This window comes from Hippoglossus hippoglossus, chromosome 3 (genome assembly GCF_009819705.1).
Source record: "Hippoglossus hippoglossus isolate fHipHip1 chromosome 3, fHipHip1.pri, whole genome shotgun sequence".
In the NCBI taxonomy this organism is placed as follows: Eukaryota; Metazoa; Chordata; class Actinopteri; order Pleuronectiformes; family Pleuronectidae; genus Hippoglossus; species Hippoglossus hippoglossus.
Genome location: NC_047153.1, coordinates 6,086,606 through 6,100,116, shown reverse-complemented (window position 1 = coordinate 6,100,116; position 13,511 = coordinate 6,086,606). Strand labels below are relative to the sequence as shown.

At 43.9% G+C, this 13,511-nt stretch overlaps 1 protein-coding gene across 3 annotated transcripts in view; it reads left to right on the top strand.

Annotated features, from left to right (window-relative positions):
• The window catches only part of LOC117759474 (zinc finger protein 609-like), a 65,891-nt gene extending 53,313 nt beyond the window's left edge, over window positions 1-12,578 (top strand). Inside the window, exons 4-9 of one of the 3 annotated variants that reach the window (XM_034581608.1) lie at window positions 4,575-4,662; window positions 6,310-7,487; window positions 7,770-8,767; window positions 8,884-9,247; window positions 9,936-10,328; window positions 10,565-11,168. In XM_034581608.1, the coding sequence (XP_034437499.1) occupies window positions 4,575-4,662; window positions 6,310-7,487; window positions 7,770-8,767; window positions 8,884-9,247; window positions 9,936-10,328; window positions 10,565-10,668 (3,125 nt within the window). In that variant the 3' untranslated portion in view covers window positions 10,669-11,168. Of the gene's footprint in view, window positions 1-4,574; window positions 4,663-6,309; window positions 8,768-8,883; window positions 9,248-9,935; window positions 10,329-10,564; window positions 11,169-11,748 lie in introns of those variants that run through there. The other 2 variants (XM_034581607.1, XM_034581606.1) reach the window with 2 other exon arrangements.
• The last annotated feature ends 933 nt before the right edge of the window (window positions 12,579-13,511 follow it).

Genomic DNA, 13,511 nt, shown 5'->3' with positions numbered 1-13,511 from the left:
GGATGAAAGTGTAATTCATCTGGCTCTCAGCAGTGAAACTTAATCTTTGTCTTTTTATGTATCCTTGAGCATATTTTCATGACATTACCAAGAAGTCCTGGGAGTTCAGATTCCCACTGTAAAGACCCCGAAGTAGTCCAGTGAAAACACTGTGTTGTGATTTATGTCAAATGCAACATGAATTTCAATCTGGCTCTTCTGACAGCAACCGCATAGCCACAGATCAGATATGAATCAGATCTAGGACCACATATGTCACAGTGGCCTAGATTTAATATGGAAAAAATAACATTTGGTCTGTTGAGACGTATGTGGAAAAATACAGATCAGAGCGACCCGGAGGCCGAAAGATTTTATTTGGGCCACTTCAGCAATTAATGTCACTACCACAAGCATCACGTTAGCTGCTAAATTGCTTATTTTGTTTTACCAGTCAAATGGTTGTGTAATAAAGACATTTTAATGTTAAATAAGACTGTATCAACACATTAAAGGCTGCTTAACGAGGAGAAACTGTAGATTTCTGAAAATTAGTCAACTTATTCATTCAAAACTAAATAATCGATGGGATATTTAGGAATGAATCAATTAGAAGTGACAGTAACACACTAATCATAAATAATGATTTTTCAAACATCTGTTATTGTTGCTACTAATTAGGAGTAATCCAAGCTGTATTTACCTCAGACTCTTCAGAGTTAAACTCTATTGGCTGGAAATTTACTCTCATGCAACTTCTTTAAGCCTTGTCTACACCACTGTGGATACATTTTTTACAGAATACTAAACATCTCCATCCAGACGGGAACACAAAAAACGACTACAGACCTTGAATCTTGCCAGGCCAGTAGGTGTCAAATACGAGAGAAGAACACTTTGTCCACATAACATTGGACGAGGCAGACGTCTGTGAATGCTGATAATGTGGTTCAGTAATGCTTTAATTAGACCGAGCAGTGCTAACCAAACATAATGAAACCGGTATGCAGCACACTGAGAAGCCTTAGACGTTTGTGGTAAATTAATTGAGCATGAAGTGGAGAAATATTTTCGAGTCTGTTACTATTTCTTTTTTTTTAGCAGCATTCCCTTTTGAGTTCAGATGCTTCCAAATCTCTTTGAATGTCCTTGAGATGTCCCACATAACCAGAAAGGAAGTACTTTATTAAACTGCCTTTGAAAATGTTGCACAGGCAGAGATCTGAGGTGACCCAGAAGCCAGGGGCCACTGTGACGGGATTACAGAGTTCCTCGGCTTCAACATGGGAGGGTTGCCAGGAGGAAGCCGAGGAACACGACAGTTAGTGTCTATAAAAAGGCATGTCGGGGATCCTGAGCCTGAAGCAAAGACATAAATGTTGGGAAACTTGAGCTATTGGCCTATAATGTTAACCATTACAGGGTCTTCTGAGGCATATTTTTTAGTGATGGTGGTGGTACATGTCCATCAGCAGTATTTATTAATACATTTCAATTTGGAGATGGGAGTCTTAAACAGACTAGTTTTAAACTTCCAGTCCTCGTGGGCATAACTCGACTTTGAGAAAAGACAGACCTTATACAAGTAGAACCTGAGCTCAGCCAGACTCAACCTGATGGACACAGGACTTGTTTGACCTGATCCAAAATGTGGTCGAACCGAACAGACCCTGCAGGAGAGAGAACTGAAACACCAGGAGCAGTACGATGTCCTGCCAATTCTAAAGAGCTGCAATACAATAATTATAATGTCCTAAGAAATTATGTTAAGCCAAGAAAAATATAAATTGTTTATGTGCTTGTTAGGATAATTTATATAGTTTTCACCACCTACAACTACAATAACACTCCCTGCAGTCAACAAGGCTAGAGATGGAAAAAAAGTACATTTTCTAAGCAATTTAATATCTTTGAAATAAATTTGGATGTCACGTAGCATAAATCTTGTATGCTCCAGACTTTGCTGAAATAAGCTCCACTTGGACACTGAACATATTGACACAGTGAGGTTTGATCCACAGCAGTAAAACAAGACCCAACCCGATTAGACTGAGTGGAATTGGGACCTGTTCCGTTCCGCTCCTGGGTCGGGTCTCGTTTCTACAGAACCGTGTGGACCCATTAATCATCTAGACCGGCCACTGTTTCCAAATGAACGGAAAAGATATTTTACAATTCTCATAATAACAAAAAAGAAGAAAGGGAGAGGCACATGAGTTTGAGTGATCACTTTTGATGGGATCTCACTTTCCTGCTCCGTATGCCAATAAACAAGTCGTACATCATGGCTCTATACGATAACACCAAAATGTATTGTTTTTAGCCGGTCCGTTATTGACATGTGTTTGTCCATGTGTTGGTTTGTTTGTGTTAATTAGAGAGCGAGCGGGGGAGAGAGCAGGACAATGAGTGTCTGAGCGAGTCAATACACCATTCACCGCACTGCAATTAAACTTTATTCTTCACCCATTTGAAATTGTAAAAAAAAAAACAATATGGAAAATCAATATGCAATGGTCAAAGTTGATACTGTAGCTGGGGCCACAGATAAATCAATGGATGGGAAGCACTGTGAAGTATTTTCGGTTCATTGTGAAATTGTAGCAGGCCAGAGGACATCAGTTGATAGTCCAGGGCTTCTATATGTCCCAGGACACATTTGCACACTGCAAAAAGAATGTGGCCATATGCATCTCTGAATGCTGCTGAGTGATCGGATCTCAGATGAGTCTTCAATGTTCACACCTAAATTTAAAGGTGTCCACTTGTGATCGGATATCTGAACGGGGCCGTAAAAGACTTGATGCTAATTTAAAATCATTTAAGACTTTCAACAACTCCTGGTTTATTTCGAAACCCCCTCACGGGAGAGAAAGCACATCGTGAAAGGCGAGTCATTCATTCAGTCAGTCATTCACTTGCCCTGCCTTGATTTACATCCTGCCACCACCAGCTGCCAGAGCCATTTTGTGGTGGAGTGTTAGGAGGGCTTAGGGGGACGGGCTGTTGAAGGCATTTTAGAAAAAGGTCTGGGTTTCTTTAATGTGACGGATAAACTGAACTTGAGGACCTCTCCACTAAACCCGTGCACGCAAACAACATGAGCAGTTGGATCTAGCCTTGACCAAGCACTCACGTTGTTAGACCATAGAGTGAAGGAAGAGACTTCTGGCCAAGTGTCAGCAGGTTCCTGTAAACATATATAAATACCTTTATACACTCGCTGCTATATGCCAGAGGCAGCAAGAGAAAAATGAGGCCTCAACGGTGACTTGTGTGTAGGAGGGAAAGAGATTGTAAGCCGGGGATGGTTATACCACTGAAAAGAGGAAATGAGGGTGAAGGAGAGAGGGGAAAAAGGGGTGAGCAAGAAAGGTTTTCTAAGCTAATAAAATGCTTGGAGGGATGGAAGCTGCCAGCCAGCATTCCTGTGCCATTAGATAAGTTAGCTCACTGCAGCCTCCAGTTTCTCTGCAGTGCTGAAGTGGCAAGCTGAGGTCACCACTGGGGAGTGAGGGGGGGATGGTGGGGGCAATAAATCCACAATGTTTTTCAGCACGGTCGTTGCTCTTAATCCTCTGAAGCTGTTTGGTTGATGATTTACTTTTAAATTTTATTGGCAAAATCTGCACTCGGCCGTGTTGCAGTTCAATGTACATAGTGCAGGGATTTCGTTGAGTGATTTTGTGCAAATCTGCGTATTTGTGGCATCCCAGTGACTCACAGTCTGTTGCCAAGTGGAGAGTATTCGGTTCCTTAAAGAGAAAGACATTTCCAGAGGAACTAAATTTAGATTTCAAATGCAAGGTCGGGTATCTCACTCAGCACAGGTCGGATTGTGTAGCTCACACCCAGTGCTACCAAATTCACACTCGCCAAATGGCAACACAGAAGCGTCTAAGTGTGACGGATTGCAGCAATTCCAAGGAAGTCAAGGATCTTTTCTTGCACACTCAGTTATAAGCTGTCAAACTGAACCATTGACATTGAAATGGTGTAACCCGGGAGCTGCTCGCTTGTTTTTTAGGAAGCTGTAGTGGTTGATCCATATTATCCCCAAGGTAGAACATTTCTGGGCTGCAAAGTGAGACGGAGGACTATTAAAAAAATATTTGCCTCCAAATAATTCTCCTTGAGGGAAATCTCCTTTTTGTCTGTGAGATGGCTTATTTAAATGGAGAGAGTGTTCGGTGACTGAGTATTCCCTCGTAACCTCAGTGTGATCATTCTCAGTGAGACCTTCTGCCAGCATTTTATATACGTTTTATAATACTGACTGCATCTGAGGGTGTTCCAAGTCGTTTAGAAGATATGTCAGCCTTGCCCCTGCGGCTTTACTGTGTGATGGCGATTAAAATAGGATCTGGGGATTGTATAACTGCCTTGCATGTGACACCCTTTAGCAAAGATCAACATGCTGATGCAGCAGACACAATGCGATGGGTGCTCACACAGTGCAGGCAGTGGCACATGAATCTCACTGTATAACATTTTCTCTTGGGTTTTAATAACGAGCTGTATTTCTTCTGTGTAATTTGGATTATTGACGGTGTTAACACAAAATAAATGACCTGTTTTGATTCTTTGTCTCACAGGCATGCTGGTGGTCAATGTTACTTGGAGAAACAAGACGTATGTGGGAACCCTGTTGGACTGCACTCGCCATGACTGGGCTCCCCCCAGGTAAGGAGCCTTTGTTTTTCCTCTGGAGAATGCAGCGGGGGGGCGGTGGTATTGAGATATGCATCATGTAATCTTCACTTGTTATGTTAATGATTCATCACTTGTTAGGTGTTGTTAAAACTACTCTGCTACATCCACGGGGGTTGTATAATTTCGGCACTGTACAAAGAATTCACTGTCACACATGGTAGTTGTAAATGTCAAGGTAGAGAAGCCGTGATTACTATGACTCACTGATGCATTCTCTGTATCCAGGCTGCACTCGGTCTCTTAACCTTTTCATATTCTGTGGGATATGAATCTGCTGCAATAGAATTCAACTCAAGGATATAATGCACCTATTTACCAGTGTGCAGTTGGACCTTCCAAGTCCATGTTGGTCTTTATCTCAAGTCTAGAGAAACAGGATTCACTGGAAAAAGGCTGATATCCCAGGAGGAGTTAGTTGAAATAGAAAGCTACTCTAACAAGCCAGATTGCAGAATCCAATTATTGGCCTGATAGCTTTTCCTCAACAGTATAACGTTCTCTATCACAAAAGCGGCAATTTCTTAGATCAGAGTTATGTGGGTGGCAGCTTAAGAGTTTTTTTTCTCCTGGATATTTGCCTGTATTATGCAAAATACACAGGTTGTGTACAATATACTCCCAAGCAGCTGCTTTGATTTCTGTATCTAAGTGTAAATATAAATGTATATTTGAAATGCATCCTTAAGTGCAATGCAGGAAGAAAAAAAAAAAAGTCTAGATTAAAGCACCGCTAATGGAAAACAAGGAGAGGCTGTATCACACTAATGTATCACAGTAAATCACAATGATGCTCAGTAAGTGAGGTTTGCTGGGCTGTATTTGCACCAACACAGTCTTACAGTTTGCAGCATGACTACATTAGGGACTCACCATGAATAATTCAGAAAGCTTTCAATGGAGTGAATATAAACTTGGGCTTGTAATGAGTCTAAATTCCTCCACCACTGTCAGACTACGGCTGTATTCACATCCCCTGCTGGGGCTGAAATTGTTTGGAGAGACTCGTGGAGGAAGCTGTGTCATTCCAGCCTGATGTTTCTCTTAGTCACAGATTGCTAACCACCGCTGCGTAGAAAGATAATTACATCACTGTTATGGAAGAATAAGGCCAATCTGCAATTTTAAGTATTTGAATGACTGTGTCTCTTCAAATGTTTGCATTTCCATTTGGCTTTGTAACAAGTGCTTACTCACTTACAGTAACAAATAACAGATTGTTATTTAATGAGAGGATAGGGATAGAACAATGTTGTTCATATTCTTGATGCCATTGCTTTTGGTATTTATTTTTGGTTTGGAACTCAAAATACTTAGTATTGTCATCATTGGTGTATGTAATATAAGATCGCTTGCTTTACAGTTGTTTTATCTTTGTTATATTAAGATCAATTATAGAAAATTCTTATTCTGCATTAAATACTGTTGGGTATTTTCAAGATGATTCAACATTTAAAAAGGTGTATTATTGAAATTCCCAGCAATGGTAATGTCAAAATTAATGGGTCATATAATTTCCATTGTATGAATTCAGAATCTACACTCAAGCTGAGCTGTGTTGATATAACCATTGATACAGTGACGTTAATTCTTACCTGCGATTTTTCAACACTACTCCAGGTTTTGTGAATCCCCGACAAGTGATCTGGAGATGAGGAATGGCCGCGGTCGAGGCAAGCGCATGAGACCGAATAGCAACACCCCTATCAACGAGAACAGCAATTCATCAGACAACAAGGGCACCACCAACAACAAGACGCGTGCTGCCGCGAACAGCAAGGGCCGAAGGGGCAGCCAGACACCGTCGGAGCGCCGCACGCCACCTAACAGTAACACAGAGGACATCAAGGCGAGTCCCTCCTCAGCTGGAAAACGCAAGACCAAACCGGCCTCGGACATGGAGCCGAATTCCAGCTCAGAGGACACCAAAGGTAACAAACGGATGCGGACAAACTCCAACAGCGGAGGGGTGGGACCAACAGGTCTGCCCATCACTTCCATTAAGACTGAGCCACTTCCACCTCCCCTCGATCGCAGCTGCCCTTCTCCAGTTCTTATTGATTGTCCACATCCTAACTGCAACAAGAAGTACAAGCACATCAATGGTCTCAAGTACCACCAAGCCCGTGCCCATAACGATGATGACATAAAGTTGGAGATAGATGCAGACAGTGAATATGGAGAGGATTCAACTCTCCACCCTGAACCAGGGAACTGTAATGGAGCATCTATCTCTCAGAAAGGATCCTTGTCTCCAGCACGTTCAGTTACTCCAAAGGGCAGGAACTTTGAAGCTCAGAGTCCTTCCCCATCTCCTGGCAAGTTTGGTTCAAAGCAGAGTAAAAAGAAAATTGCAGAGACAGATCCAGACACAGGAGGTACACCGATGGACGGGTGCGAGGATGGGCCATGCCTCACTGATGAGGCAAGTAATGATGGTATAGATGATAAGAGAGGACCCGAGAAGTCCAAAAAGGGTAGCGCCAGCCTCAAAGCTGATAAAATGGCCCAGAAAAATATGAAATCACCACGGCCCATTGGCCCTGCGACTGCAGCATCCCAGCAGATGTACGCTTTTCCGCCTGGAAACCCAAATTCTTCCCCAGGGCTTACCCCAATGATACAAGGTGTTCCCAAGAGTCCCCAAATGAAAGGGACTCAGCCTAAACCCCCTGCCATTGTAGATCCTGCCTCCAGTAGCTCCAAAGACAAGAAGAAGAAAGACAAGAAGAAAAAGGATGCTGGGAAGGAAGCTGACAGCCCCAAGCCTCCGGGAAAGGGTGGAAAACTAGAAGAAGGTAAGCTTCCATATGCTGAGCCTTGTGATCAAGGAATTAAGGGGGAAGGACTCCTCAATGGTTCCTCAGATCCTCATCAGAGTCGCTTGGCCAGTATGAAGGCTGAGGCTGACAAGATTTACAGCTTTTCAGACAATGCCCCTAGCCCATCTATTGGTGTAGCCAGTCGGATAGATGGTAGTGGGATGCCGCAGCCTCTCACGCCACTTCATGGGGCAAACCAAAATGGTGCTGACAATTCTTCAGTCAAAACTAATAGCCCGGCATATTCTGACATTTCAGATGCTGGGGAAGACGGCGAAGGGAAACTAGAAGGCGGTGTCAGAGTGAGGACGGAGGAACAAGCCATCAGGGATAGTGTGAAAAAAGCACTTTTCTCCAATCCACCACCCAACAAGGAATCCCCATACTATGCCGGCTATGATGCATATTACTCACCCAATTATGTGAACCCCAGTGTCAGTGGGTCCAATCCAGGCACACCAGTGGCTGAAGGTCAGGTTAAGATCAAAAGAGAAGAAGACCTGGACCACATTGAGGAAAAAGTCAAGGTTGAGGTTCATGAAGATCGCAAACCTGACAGCGTTGTTCCTGGCCAGCAGCAACAGCAGCAACAACAACAGCAGCAGCAGCAACAACAACAACAGCAGCAGCAGCAACAACAGCAGCAGCAACAGCAGCAGCAGCAGCAGCAACAACAACAACAGCAGCAGCAACAGCAACAACAACAACAACACCAACAGCAGCAGCAACAGCAACCGTCAGTCATTCAACAGCGATCCAACATGTACATGCAACCTCTTTACTACAACCAGTATGCTTATGTCCCCCCATACGCATACCATCCCGATCAGGCCTACCATAACCACTTGATGAACACCAACCCAGCCTACCGGCAACAGTACGAGGAGCGGCAGAGACAGATGGCTGAACAGCATCGTGCTGCTGACAAGAAGTCAGATGTAGCCATAAAAGAGCGGGAAGCCTCCATGAAGGAGGAGTGGAAACAAAAGAGCCCCATGCCCCCAAGCCTCTCCAAAGCCCCAAGTCAGTCAGACCTTGGAAAGACGCCGCAACCCCCGGGAAAATTAAGGGATTCGCCCTCTGAGCTCTCCTCCAAATCCATTGGAAGCATAAAGGGGGAGGACGGAAAGTCCCAGCAAGCTGAGGGGCTGAAGATGAAGCTGACTGAAGGGGGTCACCATGGAAAGGAAGACTCCAAGCAAACACTTGAGTCCAGAGGTCAGGCAGGGATGGAGCAGGGCGTATGGTACAGACAGGTAAATACCAATGTAGTATAACAGTAGTAGAAAACATGCATGTGAATCTGTTGTGAGAATGTTTTAGAGCTTGATGTGATTTGTGCTTATGAGGACCTTCTCTTCCCCCTCCTCAGCAATTCCCAGAGGGCCAAAAGCCACAAGCAGAAGACGAACACCAGCAACCTCGATGGAAAGACGAAAGGGACCGAGAACGGGAACGGGATCGTAAATTAAAGGATGACAGGCCTCGGCCAAAGGACAGTCAAAGTGTGCCCAAGGAGGACAGCAAAGAAAGTAGCGATCCCAGAATCTCTTCTGAGGACCACCGGGCTTTGAGCAAAGACTCTCGTTCTAATCCCCACATGCAGTTTTCATCACCACTAGCGCAACACCAAGGATACATGCCCTACATGCATGGTTATCCCTATGGACAAGGCTATGACCCCAACCACCCAGGATACAGGGGCATGCCCTCAGTTATGATGCAGAATTACCCAGGTATGACATTAGATTGACTCCAAATATAGTAAATGTTAGAGGTTTTGAATGCATCTTTGGGTCTGCAATGGCTCAGGAGGTAAAGCGGGGTTTTTACCTAATTGTCGGTGGTTTGATCCCTGGCTTCTCCAGTGAAGTATCTGTCGGTAAGATACTGAACCCCATATTACCCCGTTGATGCTGTGTATAGAACAAGCAGTGCATGTATGTGTAGGGAATATGTGAGTGTGACTGTTAGTGTGGAGCTGTTTGAGTGATCCAAAAACTGCAGTCTACCATTTACACATTTTTCAAATGTGTTGGAACTGGTGACATTCACAAACTAAGTGCATCCAAGGTGTGATATTCTTTTCACTAATGAGTTAAATCCTTGGTGCACGACATCAGTGGTTACAACATGTGTCTTGTTTTTTAAAAACACAATGGCTTTAAATTGTCTTTCAAAATGTACGTTAAACTGCGTTATTGATATCGTAGACACAACATCTACATGGGCACAAAGCTTAAGGTGCTTTTATCCATAGATTAAATTAAAGGGCTGTATTTTGCAGTTGGGCCCAGTCAGGTCAACTGTCTTACAATATTTACAGTGTATGTTGTCGTGTACCAGATCAAAAGAAGTTGGTCAAATCTATATAGATCAGAGAATTAATTAATGATGATCATCAATCTTTCGCCTCCCTCTTAGGTTCGTATCTACCTGGAGGGTATCCCTTTTCTCCATATGGAGGTAAAATGAGCGGAGGCGAGGAGGGCGGCGACAAATCTCGCGCTAGCCCTACCGTCACCAAAACGGCAACAGACTCCAAAGCCCTGGATATCCTGCATCAGCACGCCAGCCAATACAAGAGCAAATCCCCCACAGTAGGCGACAAGCCGCCCCACGACAGGGAGCGGGAGCAGGACAGAGGAGCGGCCGGAGACCGAGATCGGGAAAGGGAGCGGGAGAGGGAGCGGGAGAGGGAGCGGGAAAGAGACGTGGACCGGCCGCGCTCCTCGCCCTCCCAGCGCATCATGCCCTCTCACCACCACCTGGGATACCCTCTGCTCTCAGGGCAATATGACCTGTCCTATGCCGCAGGTCAGTCAGTCCCGCCTCCCCCTGTGTGACTTCCCTGGATTCACTGCACCAACCGCTCCTTCAAAATAGATCCCAGACAGTTACTTAAATAAAACGAGGCCCTCAGTCCAGAATACTTAAAGCACTGTAATTAGATGCGGGCTGTTAAGTTATGGCAGATGACCATTGAGCGATCTAAGCTCAGAACTAAATGAGGCGTTATCGCTGTTAGCAACCCGTTTTACAACCCGCCATAGGTCTCTGCTTATCAGCCAACAAGCAGCAGCAGCCCCCCCCCCGACTCACCACCCAGGTGAGAGCAGGGAAATCCGCTCAGCAGCAGAGACAGGCAAAAGACTGACAGTGAAACAAAACACAAGCCCACTGAGACACGTAGGTAAACACAGGGCACTGTTTGCAAATCTAACAAGTGCAGGTGGCAGAACCTCTTCAAACAAACAATGCACAGAGCTCGAGTTAAAATATTATGAGCACTGGCTCAGGTGTAGAACATAATGTAAAAATATAATGTTTCTTTATCCCGTGTTCATTTGATTTGATGTGGACAAGAACATCCACCCTCTCGTCTTTCTCTTCTCAACATTTATGTTACCGACTCGCAGGCAGCAACTTGTAAAGAAAACAGATCCCGGCCAAACTAAACCCTTGTTATTCTGCTGCAGTCTAGCACAATATGCAGGGCAGCGTTTAGCCCCTCAGCTCATCCATTCTAAGTGGTCCTCTGAGGACAAGAGGATCACTGTGCTGATAATGGAGACATGGAGCGAGAGCACACAAACACAGATGCTGCAGCCTGCACTGACATCTAGTGGAAGCCCCTATGTACTACAGCTGTTAAATAAACACTCAGTGCACTCGGTTGCCAGCTTTATCTAGAATGTCTCTAAAACTTTCAGGGTTTCAACAGAAAAAGTTAAAATGTTTATATAAACACTAAAAAAAGTCTCAAATGTAATTATCCATTATCCTTAAAAAGTCCTATACATTTTTAAATAGTATGCATATTATATTACCACTTAGATATGGTCAGGTAGGTTTTAATTACGTCTACGTGTAGTTTGTAATCGGTCCGTGATGTAGTTCTTTCTCGGCGATACAGATATTCGCACAATGTAATAAAACTACAAACAAGACCAACGTGGAACTGGAAACTATTCGCCTCCAACATCCCAGTCACAATGTATCTTAGTCCACATGGTTTCGCTGTGGAAGAGACAATGGAAACCTACTGTGTCTGTCTGTAGTTATAAGATAATGCAGCATATTATCTGCTCGGCTACTTCACCTATAGTCCCTTAATTCTGGGACTATATTCCTTCACATAGGTCTTAAATCTCATTCAGTATGTTCTTAAAATGTCTTGAATCTAACTTCAAATATTCTGTCAATAAACCAATGTTCCCTCTTGTGTCTTTCGCAGGGAAACCCGACCGTCACACCTCAACCCTGCAAAGATTCATGTGACTGGCTCACATGAGAAGAAGATCTCCTGGGTGTTACCTTTTAGACATCAGTTGAATGGTGTTTCTATCTATATTTTTATTTCTTCTGCTGAAAAAGGACAGGCAGATGATTTTTTTTTTTTTCTCTCTCTCTCTCTCTCTCTCTCTCTCTCTCTCTCTCTCTCTTCCCCCCTCGTAAATGACCCTTGAATTCTCTCTAAACCTTGGACTGTAACAGGACTGATATTAACCCAGGTTCAAAGCCATGGCTCTGCCCCATCACGCAGAGGAAACACCAACCCGCTGATTATCTAGTCTTTGCACTGTCAACACATACAATGCAAGAAGAGACTATTGGACTGCCAGAACAGCTTTTTATTGTTGTTGTTTTGTTTTTTCTTTCCTTTTTGACTGCATTGTTCTTTTGTCGCACGCAGAAAGAAAGTGGCAGTGATTCTGGGGAGTTGGGTGGCTGATGGGAAAGAGGAGTCAAACTAAATTAAAGACTGAATCATACTAAAAATGATTTCAACTCATTGTCTCTCTCATGAACGCCGTGAAACAACAGTATATATCCGTAACTTGACAAATGTTTGGCTATATTTTGTGGGGAGGTGGAATATGGCAACCGCTGCTTCCTTCAGAGACTTTAGAGCCTGAGACTGAAGTTTTTTCATTTTCCACCGTCATTGTTGATTCCCCATCCTTCTTTGAACCCTACGTTCTTGTTTCAGGGATGATGTTGTCATGTTTTGCGAAGGGACCGCACACACCTCAATGGAGAATAAACACTACTCATGTTTTACTTTTTCTCTCAGTACTATTTCAGTTTCCATATCATTGTGTTCATCTGTTGAATGTGTCTGATGCTGGGGTTCGTCCTGATTTTTCCTCCCGATCGTTCGGTCACGTGCGTCGTTCAAACTCACTCGAACGGTGAAGCCACATTAGCAAGCGACGAGTTCACAGGGCATTGTCTTCACTACTTCGGGCCACAAGCTTCATTCAGCTCATCGGGTTTGATTATTTTTTTCTGTAAACAATGTGAAATTCCACACAACGCATGTATTCCTCTGCTGTAAAATAGACTTTTCTCCTGCTCCTATGTGCTTATGTGTTTCTACGTATCCCAGCATGCAACTGTTTAAAAAACTCACTGTGAAAGAAAAACGTTTTCACAGCATTTAGCATTTTGTGCTCAGATCACAGATGTCCTCAGTAGCTTTTGTTATGTCCCTGCAGATTATTATTCTTTTTTTTTAATCTAGTCAAACTAGTAACTTTTTTCAGAACATCACAAACTCAGTGCATTTTTTTTTCCCATTTATGTGAAAGTGCAGGGAGCGAATTCCACCGTTTTCCAGACCCTGACACTGTCCACATCTCCGATTCAATAATACTTCTAACTGACAACTCGGTCAGATTTAGAGAAAACAAAAAGGTGATTCAGCCGCTGTCGGAGGACGAACCTTTCTCTTGGTGCTTCGCTTGCTTTTGTGACTTCACCATGACACACATTCAACCCAGACAGTCGTTAGCGTGGTATTTCTCGCCAGCAGCTAGTGTTTGGTTCAGCCCTGAGAAACTGGGTCAGTGAGTCTGATCAGCCAGACACCGGTTGTCTTTGTTTGGTCGCTGCCTGCGCTGAACGCTCGATTACTGGCACGTTAAACAAAAAGTGCATGAAATTACCCCTGAAACCCTCTTTCTGCTGCTACGACCACAGAGCCAACACGAACCG